Genomic DNA, 24,347 nt, shown 5'->3' on the forward strand with positions numbered 1-24,347 from the left:
TTGATCAATCCAAATAAATGCAAAAATAAGTGCCTGGAACTAATTTGTGGCCTTCTTTTAAAAGTATTACGCCAGATTGTGGAAGCTATTAGTGCTAGAACTAGTGAACAATATACCATAAAAAGACATGCATAATCAGTTATTATCATTTCAATCAATTATCATTGAATATTAATAAATTATATCTATAATAAGTGACTCAAACAATGATTATTTATAGGTACCAAATTTAAACAGATTATTTTTCACACAAAAACAATATTATTTTATATAATATATAAATAAAAATAACTCACACAATATATAGTACGTAAAAAAACACAACATATATTTTGAAACATTAGCTATTTGGAACCATTCCGAAAGTGTCATGTCGGCGTTTCAATACATCCGTAAAAGCGGGAGAAAAATTCTTGAATGTCCATAAAATATACTTGACACAACATTATGCCATTCTATCAGACGTCCTAATTTGAAATTTCAGGTGAAGACAATTTCTGGATGAAATAGATAGGTGACGTATATAGAATTTATATTCCCTTACCGTATTAACAGCTGTCATATCCTTTGATGGAGGATCAGGCTTGGCTACGCTGTCACTCTGAAACAAAAGGAAAAAGTTATTTTAGTTTTGAATAGTTTCGATGATATTAAACGTTTATTTCATATATATTTCTTCATCGGTATGTTTCAGTAAATATAAAAGCTGAAGGTTTTGTCTTTTATTGCTTTTAATGATCAATAATTGCTATTTTATGTTTTGTATTTAACTGTAACGTTAATAATTAAGTATGGTATACATTTTAACATTCTGTCAAATTGTGTTCTGGGATTTTGTCATTGCACATAAAATTTAACGTACCGTATGAATTAAAATGTAGAAAGCCTACAGAAGGCCTTTATCAAAACATTTGAAAATTTAATAATGGTCAAGATTTGGTGTAAAATGGAAATAAAATTGGATTTGCATTATGTATTATTATGTATTAATAATAGGCATTTGACTGAATTTATGGTGTATATATATATATATATATATATATATATATATATATAAATATATATATATATATATATATATATATATATATATATTTATATAAATAATATTACTCAAGTTGAAGGGATTATGCAATATAGTATGTAAGCCTACCTCAATATTTATAAAGACCTTATTCTTAAGAATTTCCTGCCATTGTTATCCTGGGTGAAAAAAAAATTAAAACTAGCAAATTAATTCTAAAAATGGCGTTTTTTCAAATATGCAGCTATGTATCGCCTCACTGAATAAGTAGTTTTAAAATCATATTATGATGTTAGAAATATTATGTTTTCATAAAGCATCCTCAGCATCTTTCATAAAGTTTAACCTGAAAATGGTCGTTATACATATCATCATTTGATGGTAATATTTGATCTACCACAGAAACAAAACAAGAAGTCTGAGTCGTCTGGATTATTTTAATTCTTTTCCTTTTTGCACTGGGTTTGGTAAGCTTTCTGTTCACATGTTTCATGTTTTATGTTTTATATTTCAAACTTTCCAAGCATACCAATATTATATACATATTAGCCATGTCCTAGTTAAAGAAGATTCCCTTTGACAGTATATATTAGGTATCATATTTACTGGTGAAAATTAAATATCAATATAAACAACTCATAGTCGGCTTGGCTTATCTCGCTGGGTTCGAATCCTGCTCATATGGACGTAAATTTATGTTTGTGATAGTTTAACATCTGTAATTGTCCTCAGGCAAGACTCCAAAATCTAACAAGGAGACCGGATGTTCTCTAGTATGATTTACAAGACGGTCACTCGCCAGTCAACAGCTTAATACCGAATACGCCAGTTGGGAGTCCACGCCAAACAGTAGGCCCACTCCAGAAAAACGCTTGTTGCTAAAAAAGAGACTATAATATATTAAAAAAAACAACCTGACCTAACTGTTAAATTGGACTTTTTCGCCAATTTCCTATATTGAAAAACAGTTTTCCGCTTAGTATTATTGAGGTATTCAGTTTATACAGAAGCCAATGACGGAACGTTCAAATTGCATTTCCGACATTCTTTATAGAAGCCTATGCTGATGCCGCTCCATCATATCCCAATGTTTAGTTTTAGTTTCAAAAATTTAAAAGTGGCATTTGACCCAAAAAACAATGAATTGCAATACTTATTGGATGAGAACCCAGCTTAATCTCATAAAAAAACCTTCCAACTGGTTACCAGTTGTTGAACCCACTGTTTTCAGACGCGTTTTTAGACGCGATGGAAAAATCTGAACTAGGAGGACCCATCGGCCTTATCTCATTCTCTGATGAAATAATGTTTTTACAGGACACTACTGTATTTTTTATTATATGCAACTCACTACATAACACTACACAAGATCCTATTCTGGTGGTATTCGAAAACTGCAAAAACTTAGGTTTCCATATTTGCTTATATAATAGCAATTTATTATGCGCCGATAATTGAGATTTTTCTTCCAATTAGCCAGGCGATTTTCCTATTTACTTCCGTTAATTAGTTCTAGAAATTGATGAAAAATAGTTTAATTAATATATATTGTACGATTCTTTATTAATAACTGTTAAAGTACATAATAATACTCAGTATGATGTATATAATAGTACTGACAAAAGCACACACACATGGAAAACTTTATAAAATCCTAAATTCGTTAAAGTACACAAAACAACTAGCAAGACGAAAATTAATTATTTTTCTTTTATACCCTGAAACAACTTTTATAGCTCCATGGACGTTTAATTTTGTATTTTTTCCATCGGCCTTTTATATCACAAACCGCCCCTTTCTAATGAAGGGTTACCAATATAAAAGATGATTTGTTTTTATCGGGAAATCGGCAAAAGCGAAACTCATTAAGGCTTACGCCTTTGCGACGACGAAAACAAATTCGAAAAAAAAAACGGGCAGGGCAGGCGAAACCCACTTTTATCTTTTTATTTCGCGCTGGAGAGAGGGAACCGGGGAAAAACACATTTTTAAGATGCTTTTCGGCATGACATTAAGAATTTCCACTTAATAAGTTTAAAGAGTTATTTGATGTTGTATCGGAAGGTTGAATAATAAAAGGTGAATTTATGGCGGATATTTTTTCAACGAACTGAGAACGAGAGATATTTATCTAAATTAGCGTGATTTTTTTATGAAACGTTCTCCTTTACGAAAAAAAATTGATGGAAATTGATAAAATTTATTTCTGTTTTATACAGGTTGTTACCGACAAGATATCCTGCAAAGGTCAAATGTTCGAAGCAAAAATAAGTTCTTGCTGTCTTGCAACACATAGCTCCACATGTAGTAAATTATTAACAGTCATCAATATATAATATAATATATATATATATATATATATATATATATATATATATATATATATATATATATAATATATAGAATATATATATATATATATATATATATATATATCATTTTCGTTGTCGAATTTTACAGTCTTGCCTAGAACATTCACAAATATTAAACAATCACAAACATAAATTTACGACCATGCCACAGCAGGATACGAACACGCGGCTATCGCAACAGTAGGAGGACCGTCCCATCGCCTTTACCACTGCGCCATCAAGCCGGCTACATACTCTTTAATATTACATTATATATATATAAGTATATTTTCTAGGATATGAAGCTTCAAATAAAATTAATCATATAATCATTATGATCATTATAATCTTCAACATTTCGCGTCCGAACAGGAAGGTTTATTCTTTATATTTTAGACCGGTCAGGTGTTTATGGACCCAAATCTGGGAAATCATTTCTTAACCAAGATGGGTTTGCTAAATGTAGTTTTAATAGCAAATCTTTCGCTAAAACCTACACCGATAATGGAATTGAAAACATAATGCAAAATGGATATAAGTGTATATTCAAAGTACATTCCCCTTAACCTATCGAGAAGGAAAATATGGCATTCCAGTTAAAAGTTGGAATCAACAGTTCTTTAGACCACATTAGAATCTTCAAAAAGAATAATACAAATATAATTTTTTTGTGAATAGGCAAATTGGGAGTTTTCAAAAAATTAAATTATAACACATGTTTCTTCGCAGATGCTTTTGAATTAGACAAATATGTGTCTTCAATTTCATGTTAATAAGAACCAGACAATATAACACGAAGAAGACTAAGAACTAAGTGTATATGTAAGCAAAAATTGTGATTTTGCTTGTTCTGATGGATAATAAAACTAATTAGGGTTAGAAAGGGAAATATTTTAAATGCGTGTCCATCCATAAGTCCTCATCTAATAAGTAACACCTGCAAAAATAACATACCCATAAAATAACTTTTCATACAGTGGTAGTATATACTTGTACAAGTAGTGTACTCTTGTAATTCTGTAATGTACGCATCCACCAGCTGCATAAATTTGGTTTCGTCTGTTTCATTAATAATTTTTATCATTTCTCTTCAGAGTTCTTATTTTTCTTTTGCTATATATAGTAGAATATAAAATCCGTGTAGTAAATAGGTTGTATAAGGATTTTGTTTATTTTTATATAGTTATTACAACGATAATTCTGTAATTATTTTGTATTCAAATGTTTTTTTTGTGTTGAAAATCTAAGTTTAATTACTCTGTAATTTTTAGTGAGCTCCTTATTTATTTTTTAAATTTGGTTCCATTTTTTTGCTAAAAATATTGTTTACAATTGTACAAGTAATATACTCACAAGTCTACAACTTACAATATTAATTCCTAGTTCTTATTAAGTATAAAGTAAAGCTTCTCCAGAAACTCGAATATACTTCAATACCGGTATCATTTTAGCTCTTTAAATATCCATTCTTAACCCAGTTTTGTTATCAGTCTTGCATTTAAAAAGTCAATTTAATACGGACCGTATTGTTTACGTAACCTCCAGTTCTTTGTTCCGAATTCGGTCCCTTGGCGAGACTCTGACTGTTTTAAGTGGCCGATCCTAATTCCTTGAAATAATATTTGGTGTGCTGTTCAGGCTTTCGGCTAGGCGAGCTGTGCGCTACTCGAGAGACAGGGACGGATCTAGGAGGCCCCGACTTGCTAGTCCCCAAGATGTCGGGGCTAAGCCGTTATGAAAACTTTCGAAGCGCTAAAGTGAGGAGAATCTTGGAAGCGTTATTTCTGAAGTAGTGGATGAGAATGGAGGTAGTCAATAAGTAGGATGGGAAAAGTTGGGTAAAGTTGAGATGAAACTTCGTAAATTCAAAGAAAGAAAATAAAATTGTCCTGTCTGACCTGCAAATTATTGTTCCCATCAAAATATTATATATGATAATACCCTTTTAATATTATATCTTAAACATATCATTATTATATATAATTATAACAAACTATTATGGCACAGTGGTCGAAATTCGACAGTCATTCAGTTATATTTTTTTCGTGAAAGGATTAGGAACACAATATTAATACTACAGTGATACCTACTTACAAAGAACTATATTAAAACTTGTCTCAATCACAATTTAACTCGAATTCTCACGTTTTTAAATTCGTAAAACCGAGTTTCATATCTTCGTCATCTTTGCAACTACTACAACAGAATTGCAGCCATAAATGGCAACATTGTTAATGTTTCATCGTAGGCTGTATTTGCGAACTGTGACATCTTAACAGGTCCAACGGACGTGTTCGACTGAAACAGTCACTGATGAAAAGTAGTAAAATCATTCAAATCAAAAATAGCAACTGAAACAGTCGATAGTAAAAAGTAGTCAATTACTATACAGTGTGTAGTTCCCAACACCAGTTTTTATTTATTTGATATGATAAATTATTTTATATTGTTTTATTAAATATAATACATATTATGTGCGAACGTGTATTTTCTATATTAATATGGAATTAGATTCCTTAAACTATTATTAATATAATAACTGTATAGCTGTGAAATAGTTACTGCATTTGTTTTCTTATTAATAAGTACGTCATTTTACATTTTAAGGCTAATTCTTGAATAATTTGGTTTGAACCATTTGATTTCGATGTTACCGTGCTTGTTTTCTAGAAAGAAGCCTGTCTGCTGTCGTACCGTACGGTCGAAAATTCGCATGTAAACGATAAATTGTGGTTTTGTGAGGCACTGGACAATTAGGATATTTTTGACGCAATTTCCGCTGAGTGGCAATATTGGAACGATTATTTTCAACAAATATTGCAACTATTTCTGCTCGTCCTTGTGGCGTATATTTATCCATAATAAAATTTGGACGTCTACACAAGACAATGGTTAAAACTGAGCTAAACGTCACATAACCAAGATGGCGCGCAATCAACATGGTAGCGGGAGTTTTGCCGCACCTGCTATTACATATCTACCAATTTTTACAAATAACTTCCTTCTTAACGTGAAAAAATTATGAATTATATACAAGAACCTCATATAAAGAGTATATATATATATATATATATATATATATATATATATATATATATATATATATATATATAATATATTTCTGTTTGTTTGATTATGACTTCCTCCTTAAAATACTTTTATTTGACTACACACCGAACATTTATCATTTCTGATGCGATGTTTTTTGATCGATCCGGACAGTGATAGCTTTTCAATCCGGTCAATCACTCGGTATACTAAACTAGACGCTTTCAGTTTAGTTTCCCCCTGAATAAAACATCGTATTGATCGTTTCGTTTTGCCTCCGTCAGGGGTGCAATTCTTGTATTCGAATGTTTTCAATCAGACAGCTCGGCGAATTATCATATTCGTACTGGAAGTTTAAAAATCGAAGTTAAAAGGGTATGCATCCGGTGCATTTAGGAAATGGAATGGAAATATAACGGTTTCGGTTTGACAGAGGATGGGGTTCTGGAGTTTACAGCTGTTATGATGCATAACATGTATGTTTTTTATTCTAGAGAAAATATACATTTTATTTAAAATTTCAATGTTGTTATCATATACCATACATTTATAATGATATGTTTTTATAAAACTATATATTAATCAACTTAGTGAAAATTTTGTCTCACTTTTTGAGGACAACGAGGATACCTGAAAGCGTATATCCTTTATAGGTAAAATCATATTGCCTCAAGTTTGACTGCTTCTTATAAAGAGAGTTGCCTTAAATAAATAAATTGAAGCCTACATTGAAAGGAAATATAAACTGCTTTTTTTATTCTGTATAAAACATATATGCAGCTTCAGAAATCTGGCAAAGAGTTGTAGAAATCAGCTTTTTTTGGAATGCTAAAGGAATTACCTTACTGCACTCTTTATCACCAAACTACTAAGACTATAAACATAACTCATTGTTGTAAACCTTTAGACCAAACATAGCTGCCTGTAACTTCTTAAAAAATGCATGTCATCATTGAAATGAGTGAGATATATATATTATCTGAATATATAATGTATTTTGAACCCGAAATCTGTGTTCCTTGTCGTGTCGGTTATATATATATATATATATATATATATATATATATATATATATATATATATATATATATATATAATTGGAATGTAATATTACTGAAGTAGCTTGTAAAAAAGTATACTAATAATAATTTTCGTTTGTTTTGTTTTGGCCCGAAGGCAGGACAATGTATCTTTGCCTTTTAGGATAAATTAAACAAGTTTTTTTCCTTCCAATATGTTTGTTTCAGGAACGGGCCCTTTATTATTTATAATTTACGTTGTGTATCGATCAAAGTCCTTAGTTTGGACTTTGGAAAACAGAAATTCGAAATTTATAAAACAGGCATATGAAAACTTATATCGGCCACAACAAAACTTTCTTCTTTTATTAAATTCAGTTCAGAATACACTAGAATTGGCGACGATGTTTTTTTATTATCAAATAAATATTTCTTTTCGCAAATATGGAACTTTTTGCTAATAATATAGTCATAATGACAGTAAATAATATTTTGTCTTCTGTTTCTTAAATCCCATATTACCCAACTGTGTATACAGGAATGTTCTACATCCTTCAAATAGGTGCATATCTTTTGGAATTTTATATACTTTACAGATTAGCAATTTTCTCTGAAGTAATTGTATTAAATTATGTTTTAATTAAAAATACTATTTACTGTTTTTATACATTTCGTATATCTGATCTCTGATACAGCTAACATCAAGTTGATCTTGATTCGTCACCCGTTTCATATAAACACGGTTTCTTTTTGGTGAATTTAAGGTTATATTGTTTCTTATTCTTTGAGATATTTTAGTGACCGTGTAAGTACTAATATCCAGTGCAGCTGTAAGGCGCAAAAAAATATTTTCAATAGCCGCGGCGATTTGATGCTTATTAAAACAAAGCGTTAAAACAACGTTTGCCGGTTTATAACCTGTAATTATAATATTTTGAACAATCTTACAGACGTTTGACAAACGGGCAACTTTTGCAGGCTCTTTCGGTTACATGTTCGAACTTCCCTAACAGCATTCTATCTCTTTTTAAATAGAACAAAATGAGAAGGAAAATTTTGTCTGACTATAAAACGAGTTTACAGCTTTTGACGTACACATAGTGGTCACGTGTGTCATTACTGTTTTGAATTGACTATATATTTCAATTATCATGTTCTCTTTCCAATCTATTTATTGATGAAATAGCATTTATTCTGGATAAAGTAAATACATAGAATTATTATAAAGTATTTTTGCAAAATTTGTCATCATGCTCGTTGAGTACATTATTAATTTTTAAAGTATTGTCCATTATTGGGTTCAATCTAATGGTTCAAAGAATGTGAGATCTAAACGCAAGGAAACAGAAAGGAGACTATACGCCTAATATTCGTCTCCAAGAATTCCGTCTAATCTGGTAGAGTGATGACGGTTGCCAGTGTTTTTGCGATCTTTTAACCTGTATCAATCTCTTTCAGAAGCCTCCGCTCCAGACACAGGACTGATTAAAGTATATTTGCTTCGGTCCGTTCTCTTTTATTGAAAAAGCTCGCCTCTCGTTTGAAGTACAATTATTATATTGACAAATAAAACGTCTACACGTTTCATTCTGTTTCGATACAAGAGGTTTTTTTTTCTTGTGAAACATCAAGTTAATGATTTTATACGGTATATGTCACATTGTCATTTTTTATTCCCTTTTCTTTCTAAACTATTTCATCTATCAAAATGGTAGCAGGAAAAATACATCAGTATGTATTTACGAAACTAAAATTAAATTAGAATACTTAAACTAGCGTCAAGAGTAGCACATCTACACTGTACAATTTGATATGGTTTGTTTCATATCATTTTTCTGATTTCCAGCTTATTGCCCAGTAAAAGTGTTTTAATAACCGTTTATCATGTATAAGGGTGAAATATTGGATAAATGGATTTTGATACCATGGAAATTTGGAAAGATAGGCAACAAAAGCACACGGGTACAGGAGATACTCAAGAAAAAATTTATTAAGACAATAAGCCGTCCTGTGAATCCTTGTCGTTCTTTTTCGTCTTCATTCTTTAGGGCAAATTGATATGGCTCGGTGAATGGAGGTAAAATGAAATGAAACAATGGTATTTACATTATGTGACCGTTATTTATTAAAGTAATATAAAAATATAAAAATACAAATGATAAAACGGATGGCAGCGGAGTTACCTGTTGACGAGGCTTGGGCAGTCGATGGTGGCACGTCTAAACCAAACGATGCTCGGTTACTGAAATATTGAAATACCCTTCAATAACATTCCTGATAAACGTCTCGGGGTTGCCAGCTATTCGTTATCGTGTTCTAGTTGTCGCTGCTGGCACCCCGCCCGTGTTCAACATCTGGGATTATATTTCTGGGTACTTTGTTGACCGTTAATCCACGGTGTAAAATTCGACATGCCTCAAAGTCGCTACACTTCCTTATATAAAATTATATTAAAAAAAAAATGAAACCGTTAAAGTATTTCTTTGATAAAATCGGCCTTGCGCTTCAACCTATAATAATTTAATAAAATATTTTCGCGGAAGACTGTGAAATATACAGGAAGAAACTTAGCGTATTTTACATATTACCTATTCCTAGTTTTTTTTAACAAAACCTTCATTGATACACCACCCAAAACCACACAAAATGCTTCCCTCTCACGCCTCTGGTTCCCCTTTCACCTCATCCAACGTCGGCCCCGTGAATCCCATCGGCTTATCGAAACTTTACACGCTCTGGGAGTTCGATTGGTTTTCCTCAAGTTCGACGTCATTGAGGTTTATTTAGAATCCAGGAAAAGTGTAAAATTGTTCGAACGCTTTGAGCTAAAGGTAAAAATTTGATCAAGGAACCGTGACGCGAGATAAGAATAAGACTTTTCCGAGAACCGAATTTTCTATCCCCACCTCCCCCCCCGAACCAAAAATACACGCAAACAAAAGCGAACTGTACTTCAAATACTTTTTCGGTATATATGGCGTGAATAGTTAATAGGCAATAGAATTTTTGGCAAAAACATAATTTTAAATACTCATTTTTTATATTAAAAGTTTTTCTTACCGGAATAAATGCACTTATCTTCAAAAAACTTTAGGGTCAGATAATATATAAAATACCAATTCTTTCATTTATGTTTATAATTTTTTATAATTAATTTCTATCTCAACAACTATGTGCAGAAGTATGTAGAGTTTCAATATTGACCGTCTTGAAGCATTTAGTTATTATTTTTATTCCTATTTTACTTTCCGAGCTAGAAAGGCTCTCCAACTCCCTACAAAGGGTCAGTAATTTATCCCAGATGTTTAAAAGTCTCAAAAAGATTAAGCTCAGGGAATACTGACCAGTTGCTCGTTGCTCTATTTCTTATATTTCGGATAAGGTTTTCTCTCCTAGATCTCCAACAATACATTGCGCATTATACCTTTAATTCTCGACACTGTCCATTTTTTGCGCGCTTTTATCAATTCTGTTGCTACGGAAACTGGTTGAGTTTCCTGCGTGACGTCATCAACAGATGTAACTTTTGATCTTACTTGGATATTTTGTGGTTTAGTATTATTGGTTTGTTATTTTGTAATATATGGGGTAGACCAATGAGTACAAAAGCCATCAACGATTATTATTATTATTGTTATTATGGGTTCAGTCAGAACCGTCATAGGCGAACATTGAGTTATTGGAAATATCAGAAGGAATAAGCTCTGTGGTGCGTCCTTGTAGATCTTCGACGACCCACTTCTAGTGATTCTGAGAGGGATAAGAACTTCCGGACTAACCGGGCTGACGTCAACGAAACTGCTTTAACTGTAACCCTTGTATTGGAGACATATGAACCAATAGCTATTCTACCCACCGAAATTGAAAAACCTTCGAAGATTCAAGTTTATCACCCATACTCTACTTCAATAAAGTTTTGAATTTTTTGAGATGTCCAACAAAATAAAATCAGGCTAGTAAGATGGTTGCAGTCAAATAAGCAGCTAAAATTCCAATTGATTCTATATTAGGTAAACTTAGATATAACGCAGTATATTACATTTATACTAGAAGACCCGACATACGTTCTTCTGTTCAAACATCATTTGTTTGAACTCACCTGCAACATGATGGCGATACATGTATGTATGACATTTCATCAACAAAATTTTTATTTCATCCCATTTTGTATTGCGCGTAAATGTGATGAAGAAATCTAGTCTATCCTGTGCACTCACGCAAGTGGAATTCATATGGCATCTTGAATATATGTGTTCTTATATATGACACGGACTGCCAGTAAATTATGATGGAAGAATATATGCGATACTTATGTTGTCGATACCTGTTGTTCCCTCCACATTACTTTTATTAGAAAATAGCATAAGACTGTACTTCAAATACATTTTCGGTATATATGGCGTGAATAGTTAATAGGCAATAGAATTTAGTATGTTGTATTCAGTATGTTGTTCTCAGAACGAACCTTCGCTTACATAAACTTAATATATCGCAATCAATATGCGTAGAAGTTCATCGAGCTAACTTTCCTGTTAATTTCTGGGGCTGAACCTGGTCTCTTGAATTTACATTATCAATTAAGTGCACTGCTGTAGTCCTATTTAACTAATGGTTACGAACTATTCTGCATTATGTGTACGTCGATCAACATTTCCTGTTCGTATTCGAAGACACTATTGAATGACGCTATTGAATAAAGACATTTTTACAGCGTTTACCACGAAAATGTTACTCCGACAGATAGACGCAATACGCAGGTTGAAATGAAAAATGTTGTTTCAATTTCCTGGAAGAGTTCAATTACATACACACGTATCGAAGAATTATATACATTTTCTTTTGTTTCCCAATATACAACATATTTTTCATATCTTTCAATATTTAATCTTATTACTTTTAGTATACTATAGATTCTTAAAATGATAAAATAAATCGATGCATAAATAAAATTATATATTCATTATTTTGGTCTTAAGGTAATAAAACATATTTGCATAAAGTTGTAATTCAAAGAAGTCTTAGGTTAATTCTTTGACTATACATAAAAGTTACAAGATACGGCAACGTCGCATTTTTAGTAGTAATTTGTTTTAGCTAATTACATCTTATATTAGATAGGCTTAGTATATTATTGATATACAAATTAATTTATTACCACTGTTCTCTTGTACTAGCGCACAAATACATAAGCAACGCGAGTACGGGATTAATATATCAGTAAGTATTTCCTAAATTGAAATAAACCTAAACTACTTAAGTTACCACATTTGTTTTTGGTGCGTTGGATTACTAGTTGGCTTGATGGTCAGTGTAACCCCATATTTACATACCATAGGTCCAAATTGGCTTTATGATTAACTGATAAACCAATCTCTTTGATTTTAGGTCAAGTTGAGAGTATCGACAAACTAGTACAGTTGCTTGATTTTGACTCTAAACTGCTCTGCTTTTTGTGTAAGATAATGTTTCCAATTTAACCTAACATCGAGATGTATTCCGAGGTATTTTGCTGATTTTGTTTGAGGAATCGAGTAATATAATTAAGTTTCGGTCATTTCGCCATAGCGCAAAATTAACATGGATAGATTTGGAGCTATTAAGAATTTATTTAGTACATATAACAAAATTCGCGATATCTGGACTCCTATGGAGTGTTTTCTGTGCCTCCACATAATAAATCGTCACTTATTTCCATTAAAATAAAGCAATTTTCACGTTTTTTGTTTCAAAACCAAACAATTTTTATGAAATATTCACTAACCACTTCGTGACAAGAATGATTTTATTTTATACCTATTATTTATTTTTATAATTTTTTTCGGGGTGAAATAAAGCAACCAATCTTTCCATCAATCATGTATCCCGGCCGACATGAAAAGAAAAGAAAAAAAACAAAACAAATTGAACCCGAAATTTATTCAAACGACCCGGCGTGTTAGAGACCCAGATTAGCCTGTCGAATTTAAGAGACGACAGCGACGCCGGCATAAAGATGATTCGGCCCCAAGCCGTAGGCTTCTCCCTTGTTGCCAACAGATACCTAAACTATTCCTACTTCACCCCTTCATCTCCAGCTTCGGGAGAATCCCATCGGCTTATCGAAATTTTACACGCTCTGGGTGTTCGATTGGTTTTCGTCGCCGGGGCCGGCCTCGTTCGGGTTTATTTAGAATCCGGGAAGAGTATGAAAATGTTTCGACGTTTTGCCGGGCCGACGGTAGAAATTTGATCGAGGCGCCGTGACGTTAGATAAAAATGGGATTGGAGGAGGTCTCGTCCGGAACGCTCCAAGAAAAATGCAAGTAAATAAAACGTTGGCTCTATTTTAGACAAATTGATTTATGTTTGGTGCTGACGTGAGCGCGTTAGATCGAACAGGTATTGACGCTTTCGAATATACTGTATTTTGCAATGTATTAAATTTGTCCATTAAAAAACCGTCAACTCGGCTAAATAAGAATCTTGGTTTTATCACTTAAGATGCAATCTATGTTTGTTCAGGTTCATTAATTTTATTCCTTTGTAGCGACCTGAGGCATGTCGAATTTTACATCGTAGAATAACTTTCTACAAAATACCCAGAAATATAATACCAGGTGTTGAACACGGCCGGGGTGCTAGCAGCGTCAATTATGAAAGGATAACGATTATCTGGCAACACCGAGACGTTTATCTGGGATGTTATTGAAGGGTATTTTCATCACTCAGTATATCCACAAACTTCGTCAACAGGTAAACCCAGTGCCGTTATCTTTCATTTATTTGTATTACCTTAATATTTTATATCGTCAATAAATAACGGTCACATAATGTAAACACCACTGTCTCATTTCATTTTTCCTTCATTCGCCAAGCCACAAAGTCACCCTAAAGTGGTGACCCTGACGTGATCTTTCGCAAAATTGGGTTTGGACTCGTAAATGGAGGATACGTACAACATGGTGTATTTTACTTGACCGTTTTATTTTTTTGTCAACATTTTCAATATTTTTAATACGATTCTTCTTCGATTTTACTTTTGTTCCTTCAACATTACATTCTTTCAAACATTTGTTCTTCCTTAAATTTTATTTTAGTGCTGGAACAATAAATCTTAAATATAATTTCATTATTTTCATTTTATTTTCCAAATTTTATTTCTTTGAGGCTTTAGACATCACTTTCTAATCATCAACATTTCGACTAAACACTTCTTTCGGCGCTATGTTTAAATCATTATGTATTTCTTCGCTCGCAATCTCAGTCATATGGGCAGGCCTTTTGATTTGAAGGACTTTGGGCAGCTTTGGTCGGATACCGTCGTTATTTGATTTATGTCGATTGCTGTAACGTATGTGACTACGGATTAGTCACAGAGTAGCCCCAGAGGCTAGGTGCCGATTGCAATCACCGCAGACTCGTCATATCTTCGCCGCGGTACCCGAATTGCCAATGTCTCGTTGTCAAAGAAAATAAGTTACCACGTCGTTGAACCATCGAACCTCCCACAGCGTCAATTACGGCAGCACGGTTCGAAAAATAGCTTGTTTTCAATGTCATTCATAGACCACGCTCAAGTGCCAAAGCAACTGTAAGACCGAAAGATATCAACAGCCGTACTAGCGCACAACCACCGCACCGTATATTTCGGTTTGTGAGCCGTATAAATAGTTTTGTTTAATAATATTCAAATATTTTAAAGCTCTTTAGATACAGCATACTTATTTTATATATGTATTTAAACCTTTTTTGTATATTTTTGTTACGAATTATATGTAAAATTGAGGCAGGGGGTACTGTAGCAACCTTGAAACATGTCAAACTTTACATCATGGAATAACTGTCTACAAAATACCCAGAGATTAATCCCAGACGTTGGATTGGATGTTGGGCGGGGTGCTAGCAACGTCAAATATGAAACGATAACGATTATCTGGCAACACCGAGACGTTTATATGGGATGTTATTGAAGGGTATTTTCATCACCACCCAAACCTCGTGAACAGGTAAACCCTGCGCCGATACCTTTCATTTATTTGTATTTCCTTAATATATTATATTATCAATAAATAACATAATGTAAAGACCACTGTTTCATTTCGTTTTACCTCCTTTCACCGAGCCATATAACATACCCTAAAGCTGAATTATTTATGTAGTGCCCGTTAAATTAATGACCCTAATTATGCTAAGAACAAAAAAAACTGTAGTTTCCTATAATCATTCAAGAATTGTTTTAAACGCCTCTAGTTAGAGCTACCTATAGATGAAGAAAATAGATACTTCGAGTTTAAATTTAAATACAATAAAGTTAAGACACCAAGAGGTCCAAAGTAACTTTCGGGCATTGTTTTTTAAAGCTTACAATTTTGTACAGAGTTAGGTACAGACAGGTTCAATATGGAACATTAGGCCAACGTGGCCAGCGATAATCAATAGAGCATAAAGAAAACAAATGTAGATGGAAAAAGGTAAACGTTAAAATAACATTTGATTAGCTTTATTAGATCATAATATCTTTTAGTAATTCATTGCATTTATATTGTTCTTCATGCTAGAAGCTAACAAAAAGATCACAACAAGTCATCGGCAAAGGCTGTAATTACATTGAAAAAAAGTAGTTGACGATACCATGTTAAAGAATGAAGTATTTCAAATTTTCATTTTTGGTATATATATATGAAATGTTTAACTGTATTATACGTGATAAACTTTTTTAGAAATTGCCCTGAAAAAATACTGAGTGGTGATTTCTAAAAACCAAACAAGAAGTTAAAATGTATGAAGAAACAATAAATACTAACTCTTTTGCAGATCTGGCAAATGCTTTAGGGAGAATGCAGTGATTAAATATCATTTTATCAACAAAAAAATGTACACAGGTAGTGACAGAAGAAATTAGGGAGATATACAGTGATATAAGGATGATTTAATAAGATACACAGCAACGAAGGTAACAAGAACTAAACATAAACAGGTAAATATAGTTTCTAATGCAAATAAAATACATTACTTGGATATACAACTATTAATTAGGTAAATTAAGCTTCCGGACTATTTACAAAAGAGTTCAATGTAAATATAATAAAATAACTCCAACCTACAAACTATTTTGGCTCTTTAATGTACTGTAGTTCAAGTCCTTCGACAATCTATGCATTAGATGTACTATAATATTAAAATAAATTATAATTGATAACATTTTTGTTTCATTATTTTATTCATATTAGATTGTTGTTATTTATATTGAAGCAAATATAAACTAACATGGGTAAAACGACAATGTTAAATGCGTCAATATTGCACCGTTTAAACACAATAAATTGAGATAATGTGGATTCACTGCTACATGGATAGACTATAGTAGACCTACACTCCTATAAAAGGTAGGGTAATACAATAGCTATATATATATATATATATATATATATATATATATATATATATATATCGGTAATATTTATAGGTTGACTAATACTTGCAAACTTTATTTTTTGTAAAAGTAATCCCTTTAAATATTAACCAACCCAAAGAAGCGATACAAACTCGACCGACTTGGCGTGATGCAGGAATCATAAAAAGTAAATCCGCCATCTAAGTGCAAACGATCCCAAAAGATGATTCCACCCAAAGCCAAAGGCCATATGTATATATATGCAGCTGCAGCAGTAAAACTTTCTGATGGAACAGTACCCAAGACTATAACAGTATAAAAGTTTAGTAGTTTTAAAAGTTGCAGGACGCCCCGAGACGTAATCATGAGCCTCTTAATGCCGCTATTTGGAAGCGTCGAAATTCGTCGAGCTGGCGTAGAAGAAAAAAAAACAACGGAAAATCGACTGTCGGCTGCATCGAACGACGGAGGCGTCTTATTACCGAACGTCTTTGTTTTGTTCTGTCGTAAGGATAACCGATTTGTATAATATTGATAATAGGTTGTCTTATTTGTAGCAAATTTTTCGAATAGTCTTGTCTTCGATAGTAGAGACGCTAGAGATTCTGAAGAAATGTCGGTATGTCAACTTTTTTTATCACCGATAGTTGTTCAAAAATATAATATGCCGGCTCTGTTGGCACAGACGTCAAGGCGACAGAACGTTCCTCCTATTGTTGCTATAGTCGCGAGTACAAATCCTGCTGGGACATGGATGTAATGTATGTTTGTGATTGTGATAGTAAATGTGAAATTGTGAAAGGAAAAAACATCCCAGTCACGCCAGTAATCAGGCTGAGTTAGACCGGATATCTTCTAGGATGGTCCTAGATGGTGCTGTTAGATCCCGTTGGTGCAGGAATGTTCGTTTGTTGTTTATTTATTTTGTTTGTTTCTTCGAATACTTACTACTATTGCGTGGAAGGAATTCACACAAAATTTTGAATAGAAAACACTGATAGATATAATAGATGACACTGAATCGTATAACCTTAGCATCAGTCAAGAGAAGTTCATTGATGCATGGGTTGCACATTAATTAACAGCGAAAAATATGTAAATGAATTAAGAGTGAGTTTCTATTTGTGGATTTTTGCTGAAACAAAAAGAAAACCGTTGCTAGTTTTATGTGAGTTTATTCAATGTGACAAGACGATTTGGTTTTGTGCTCAATTGTAACATTACGTCAGACAAAAAGTGGAGCAGATTAGACTCAAACTCAAGCAACTGTACTGGTTAGTCGGAAGATTCTCTCAACTTGACCTAAAATCAAAGATATTGATTGTCCTTTGACAAAATTGTACGATTTATTTGGTTAAAGCCTAATAAGTAGCAATATTACAATCCGGAAGCATTGAGCGTCATTTGCAAAGAGAAATGTCGACTGGTTCAAACCAATATTCATCACTCTGATACCTATCAGCACTCCTCAAGCTAGAAAGCATGAGAAATCTAAAGTTAAATATAATATCTGTTAATATGACAAGTAATCAGTTAAATTTAAATCCTTAAAATTTCCCTCTAGTACGTAAGAAACATTTCTCTGTTAAAAGTCAATGTTTTATAAAAATTTTAAGTCCACTCATCAACATCTTTGAAAGTTTAAGGGGCACAAATATACGTAAACTGAATTTTTGTATATAAAAACTAAAATAAATAGTGCACAGTAGAATGGCTAAAATAAAATACCGTTGGTTTCTAAACAAGATGGTCCTCTTAATGTCCCTAGAGAGCACAATGGCGATTCTTTGGCATAAGCCATGGGATTCGGCCTTGTTGCCAAAGGATTGGGAAGTTTGTTTTAATAGAACCTTCTCGAGCCCAGATGAATATCCCTGCTTTAACAGTTCCTGATCACTTCGAACATCCTGTCGGTCTGCCAAAACTTTTTACGCTACGGATGTTTCGTTAGTTTCGGCATTGACGTCATTAATGTTTATTTAAGTTTTCAAAAAGCCGATGCGAAATATCTGAAATGTCAAGTCAATATATCCTTCTTGCTATCTTCTCTTATTCAGTATCAGAAAAGATCTGAGAAAGAACTCAAGGATATTCTAAGATTCAATTGGCACTTAATAAGTTAGTTAAGTTAGCTTCTGTAGGGACTATTTTCTAATTTTTACAATAGTCCAACTCTGGCCTAGAAAATGGCTTTTAAAATTATGAGAATGCAGTCGAGACGACAAACAACGGTTTATAATTTACGTTTTCCTCTGGATGTTATATTTTTCCTCTTAATCTTAATTGATTCCCCTTAATGATCTAAAGTAAACTTAAATATTCAAAACAGCAAATACAAATAATTTTTTTATTACTCTTGGTACTTCCACAATCTGTCCAGAGGGCAATAAGTATTTGTTATTTTTATATTATATATGCACGGCATGTAGAAAATCACTTCATTAAGTGATCTCTTGTATAAAATACTATTTTAGTTAGTTAGTCGTATTCTAAAGTCTATAGTCATATCGGATGGTGTAAGATGTTATAGTGTACGCACTTCACTGAAACTTTACATGTTTAGTTGATGAGCGAGCACACTGGGATGCACTGACACTATTTCGAAGTACTTAACACAAACAAGTTGAATTACAATTGATATTGGTTCTAGAGAAATATCGCGTTGTATCACCTCATTGAAAACATAGTACAGAGCATCGACAATGGCACGCAACATATTATTTTGGAACCGTTGTATGAATATTAGTATATCATAGTAATTTACAATAGATAATTAACTTAATTTTAATCCAACATTATACTCAAGCAGCTGCAGTAATAACATTACGAGATAAAGCAGGGGCCGAAAGTTATAACACTAAAAGAGTTTAGTAGTTCTAAAAGTTTCCTGACACCTCAGGATATAATCATGTACTGCTTAAAATTGTTTGAAAAACTGACCAGCCCAGGAGGGGTAGGGCTTTATTGATAAGGTAAAGATTTATTGATAAAAACAAACATTTTTGGATCGCTGTATTCAACATTTTAATATTCTTTTACTTTGATAGTGTTAGTAAAATTGTTATAGCTTGTTTTATTAGTAGAACATAATAGATTTCTTTATAACGTTATGAATGTTAAAAACTATTTTATACTACATATTTTAAATGCTATAAAATATTAGCATTTATTTAAAATTATTCTGGTATTTTAGAACATATATAGATCATACTAATTTAACTTAAAAAACTTAATTTTAGGGATTATTTTAATATATCTGGGTTTTTAAATCAATTTCAGTTCACTAGTATTTATTTCATTAATATGAAATATACAGATCTATATTTTGCTAGCAGCTTTTGTTACAAAAAATTGGAAGTGTTAAAATCAGGTGACAAGAATATGTTTCAATAGTTGAGTTCAGTCTTAGTGTAACGGGATTATGATTTTATCAGAAAACCAACAAAATATCATCGATAAAAATGGCATATATATAATTAATTAGTGTCCGAATTTTATAAGAAATATTTTTCAAAAAAAATTGTTTCTTCTCCAATTTATTTATAATAATGTTTTTATAAATTATATTTTCGTAATAATTTAAGAATTACTGATTAATTTCTTCGTATTTACTCCAAATTGAAAGAAGCAGATCAAAGTCAATTTCGAATCAGAGAAAGTATTCCGGTCGTGTGTCCGTTATTGAATCATAGGAAAGCCTGTCAAGAATAATTTTCACATGTTTGGTACAGTATGAGTGAAGCACCGGCCCCAAATTTTCTCCACAACGTGCCAAGAATTATCAGCCGTTACTGTTTTATACAATCGGTTAAATCGTTGGCGAAGGTTCAAAGATATTTCCTGAATATTATAAAACGCCATTAATATTAAAACGCTAGGTATTCCAAAAAAAGTTTATATTCATTATGTTGATTAAAGGCATTCAACATTAAAATCACCATTCATGAATTATCTCCAAAAATATAGAAGTATTCGATTGCTTAATACTCAAACAGCAACAACAGGTCAATTGAAGTCCATCCATTGTGTCCTCGGCCTACCATAGTAAAACACATTTTTTGATAAATTTAATTTTTATTTTGATAACATAATTCCCTTCAAGGGCAATACACTGATTATAGCGACCCTCCGACTTTCTGATACCATTTTTGTAGTACGACTTGTCCTTTGCTTCAAAATAGGCCTCAGTTTCGGCGATCACCTCTTATTCGACGAAAATTTCTTCCCAGCGAGCATTCATTTGATATATGAGAACAGGAAATAGTCGCTGGGGGTCAAATCTGGAGAATACGGTGGATAAGGAAGCATTTCAAAGCCAAATTTTGGATTTTTGCCATAGTTTTCACTGACTTCTAACACGGTGCATTGTCTTGGTGAAGCAGCACTTTCGATCTCTCCAAATGCGGTTGTTTTCGGCGATTTCGTCTTTCAAACGGTCCAATATTCCATGCCCGTCCCAAAATGCAGACGCCATAACATTGCCAGCAGACTGTTGCATTTTCCCACGTTTTGGAGCGGGTTCATCGTGTGCAGTCCATTCGGATGACTATCGATTCGACTTCGGAGTGAAATGATGGAGCCATTTTTCATCCATTGTCGTTTTATCATCTTCTAACACTGCTCCGAATCATTAAATCGTTGTTGTTTTTGGTCAAAAGTGTGTTCGCGCGGCACCTAGTTTCCACAAAGCTTTCTCATACCCAAATATTAGTGAACGATATGATGCACATGTTCAGTTGATATCTATAGGGTGTTTGCTATTTCATTCAATTTCAATTTACGGTCATTCAAAATCATTTTGTCAATTTTTTAAATGTTTTCTTCGGTAACAACCTCTTTTGGTCGTCTAAATTTAGCATATCAGTCATTGATGGTTGATTTTCCTGGGATAGTGCCCGAAAACTCGACATCAAGCCAAGTTTTTACTTAAACTGTGTTTTTCCCTTCAAAAAGAAATATTTTATCAACACGTGAAATTCTTTTTTATCCATTTTTTTTCACAATAACAAAAGTTGCTTTGTTCAAAATGCTATAATTCACAAACTGATAATCCGACAGCTGTCAAATTTATTCAGGCATCTTTTGAGAGTTAGGGCTAACTAAAAAACGTATGGACTTATTTCTAGTAGAGCCATCTATGTGTCAGGCTGGGTACTTTTCAATTGACCTGTTATAAACAGAAAACTACTAGGATATCTGGCTTGGGACATATTTTTCACCAAAAATGTATAAAATGTATAGTAAAAAATAACTACTTATTACAACTTATTTTTTAATTTTATTTTTCCTTCCCTTGCATATCTATCAACTTTCTAGCCTTTTATATAAGAAATCATTCTTTAAACTATGAAAGCAATATAATTTTACACTTTCGAACCTTATATTAAATTTTATCTATTATTAAATTCTATCTATTTTTCTGTAAAATTAAATTTTGTACAGCAAAGGAACAAAATTATCATTAACTCTAACATCAAAATAATATATTATCTGTTGTAATTATATCGTAGCTCCTTATAAATTGGTGTAGGTAATGCAGTATTCCTACTGTAGGATATCCGCAATTCTTAAAAAACAGCATCGATTTCAGTACCGTTTATTTGGTTAAAGCTGAAATAGCAATATTGAAATTCGAAGTAGCCAGCGTCAGTTGCAAAGGTTAATAGCCCAAACTCATACTCGGACACCTATCGTTGTTAAATAAGAATTCTAATCCTAGTTAAAATAAAAATCCTTAATATCTCCCTCAGTTAAAGTCAGCATTCATGCATCATCAACACAAATTTCTAGATGTATTCGATTTTTTTATACTTTAACAACAATATAAAGAGAAAACTACTAGGATGTCTATCTTGGATCATCTTTTATCCCAACAATATATAAAGCACTGCAATTCAAACTGTTAGCCTAACCTCAAATACTCCATATCCTTTCATTTGATGAGAAAATATACTATTAATATATAAAATTAAAACAATTTTCTATTTTAAATAGCGGTTATTATATTTCGAACAATTGTTTGATAGTGGATTTTAAACCAAAAACGGGAGATTAATTTTATTTTGGCCTGAAATTGCACAAAGCCACTAAGCTATGAAAAGGATTTAATATATTTTTCCTCTGATACATGATGCATTTTTTTGCAGCCTATAAAATGTTGTAACACTGAAGAGAGACCATTAAAATTGTGCTAGCTCGTATGAAATACTGTATTAAAACTTTAAAATTTTTATATCAAGCAGGGGTTAATTATACGTTTTTAAATTTTAATGAAGAGAAAAAGACGAATATTTGAGTATCGTAGTTCTTTATTTCTTTTATCATAAGTTAGTTTAATTTGGTTCCTAGTTTGTTTAAAGTTTATAGTATTTTTTCATCTTCAACTAAGCAATATCAGGAGTATTGGTGGATTTTCCTTTTTTTTTTCATTTTATTGTCCTAGTGTTATACAGAATGGACCCAAATATTCAACGACTTGTTTGACTTTTTAAGTTGATTTTCTGTCACAGCATCAATACACCTACAAACCCACCTGGATCAAATACAATTATGGTTGAAGACATGGCGCATTAAAGTCAATGAAATAAAATCCACCCACGTAACGTTTACCCTGCGTAGAAGAACATGTCCACCAGTCAATATCAATCACCGTCAACTCCCCCAAGTAGAGCAAGTTAAATATCTTTGTTTGTACTTAGATCAACGCCTAACCTGGAAGAAGCACATACTCTAAAAACGAAAACAACTTCGTCTGAAATTATATCAAATGTATTGGCTCATCGGGCGCAAATCCAAGTTATTATTAGATAACAAGGTATTGCTGTATGAGTCTATACTCCTCGGTAAGTTTAATTAACAGGTCAATACAAAAGTCCCTGGACTGACACATAGATTGCGCTACTAGAATTAAATTCATACGTTTTCCAGTTAGCCCTAACCCTCAAAAGATGCGTGTATAAAATTGACAGTTGTCGGATCATTAGGTTGTGAATTATAGCATTTTGAGTGAAGCAACTTTTGTTATTGCGAAAAAAATGGATAAAAAGGGATTTCGCGTGTTGATAAAATATTGTGCTTTGAAAAGAAAAAATACAGTTGAAGCAAAAACTTGGCTTGATGCCGAGTTTCCGGACACTAAGTTTAGACGTGGTGAAATGAGCACCGAAGACGGTGAACGCAGTGGATTACCAAAAGGGGTTTTTACCGACGAAAACATTTAAAAAGTCCATAAAATAATTTTGAAAACACTAAAAATATCAACTGAACGTGTATATCATATCATTCACAAGTATTTGGGTATGAGAAAGCTCTGTGCAAGGTGGGTGCCGCTAGAGCTCACTATTGACCAAAAACAACGACGAATTGATGATTCGGAGCAGTGCTTGAAGATGATCAAGCGTAATATACTCGAGTTTTCACGTCGATATATGACAATGGATGAAACATGGCTCCATCATTTCATTGCAAAGTACAATCGACAGTCATCCAAGTAGACTGCACACGATGAACCCGCTGCAAAGCGCGGGAAAACG

General features: G+C 32.6%; 1 protein-coding gene and 1 long non-coding RNA gene across 11 annotated transcripts in view; one reads left to right on the forward strand and one right to left on the reverse strand.

Annotated features, from left to right (window-relative positions):
* LOC143200833 (uncharacterized) overlaps nucleotides 1–24,347 on the reverse strand; it is a 623,832-nt gene that overhangs the window by 388,869 nt on the left and 210,616 nt on the right. For all 10 annotated transcript variants that reach the window (XM_076411562.1, XM_076411560.1, XM_076411561.1 and 7 more), the window contains one exon: nucleotides 545–601. In XM_076411562.1, the coding sequence (XP_076267677.1) occupies nucleotides 545–562 (18 nt within the window). In that variant the 5' untranslated portion in view covers nucleotides 563–601. The remainder of the gene's footprint in view (nucleotides 1–544; nucleotides 602–24,347) is intronic.
* On the forward strand, nucleotides 13,242–21,022 carry LOC143200856 (uncharacterized). Its single transcript, XR_013006831.1, has 3 exons — nucleotides 13,242–14,174; nucleotides 15,428–18,029; nucleotides 18,188–21,022. It is a non-coding gene; the product is annotated as an uncharacterized LOC143200856 (long non-coding RNA).

The sequence above is a fragment of the Rhynchophorus ferrugineus genome, unplaced genomic scaffold (assembly GCF_030347505.1).
Source record: "Rhynchophorus ferrugineus isolate W39M unplaced genomic scaffold, kcgeb_rfMv2 rfM8, whole genome shotgun sequence".
Classification (NCBI taxonomy): Eukaryota; Metazoa; Arthropoda; class Insecta; order Coleoptera; family Curculionidae; genus Rhynchophorus; species Rhynchophorus ferrugineus.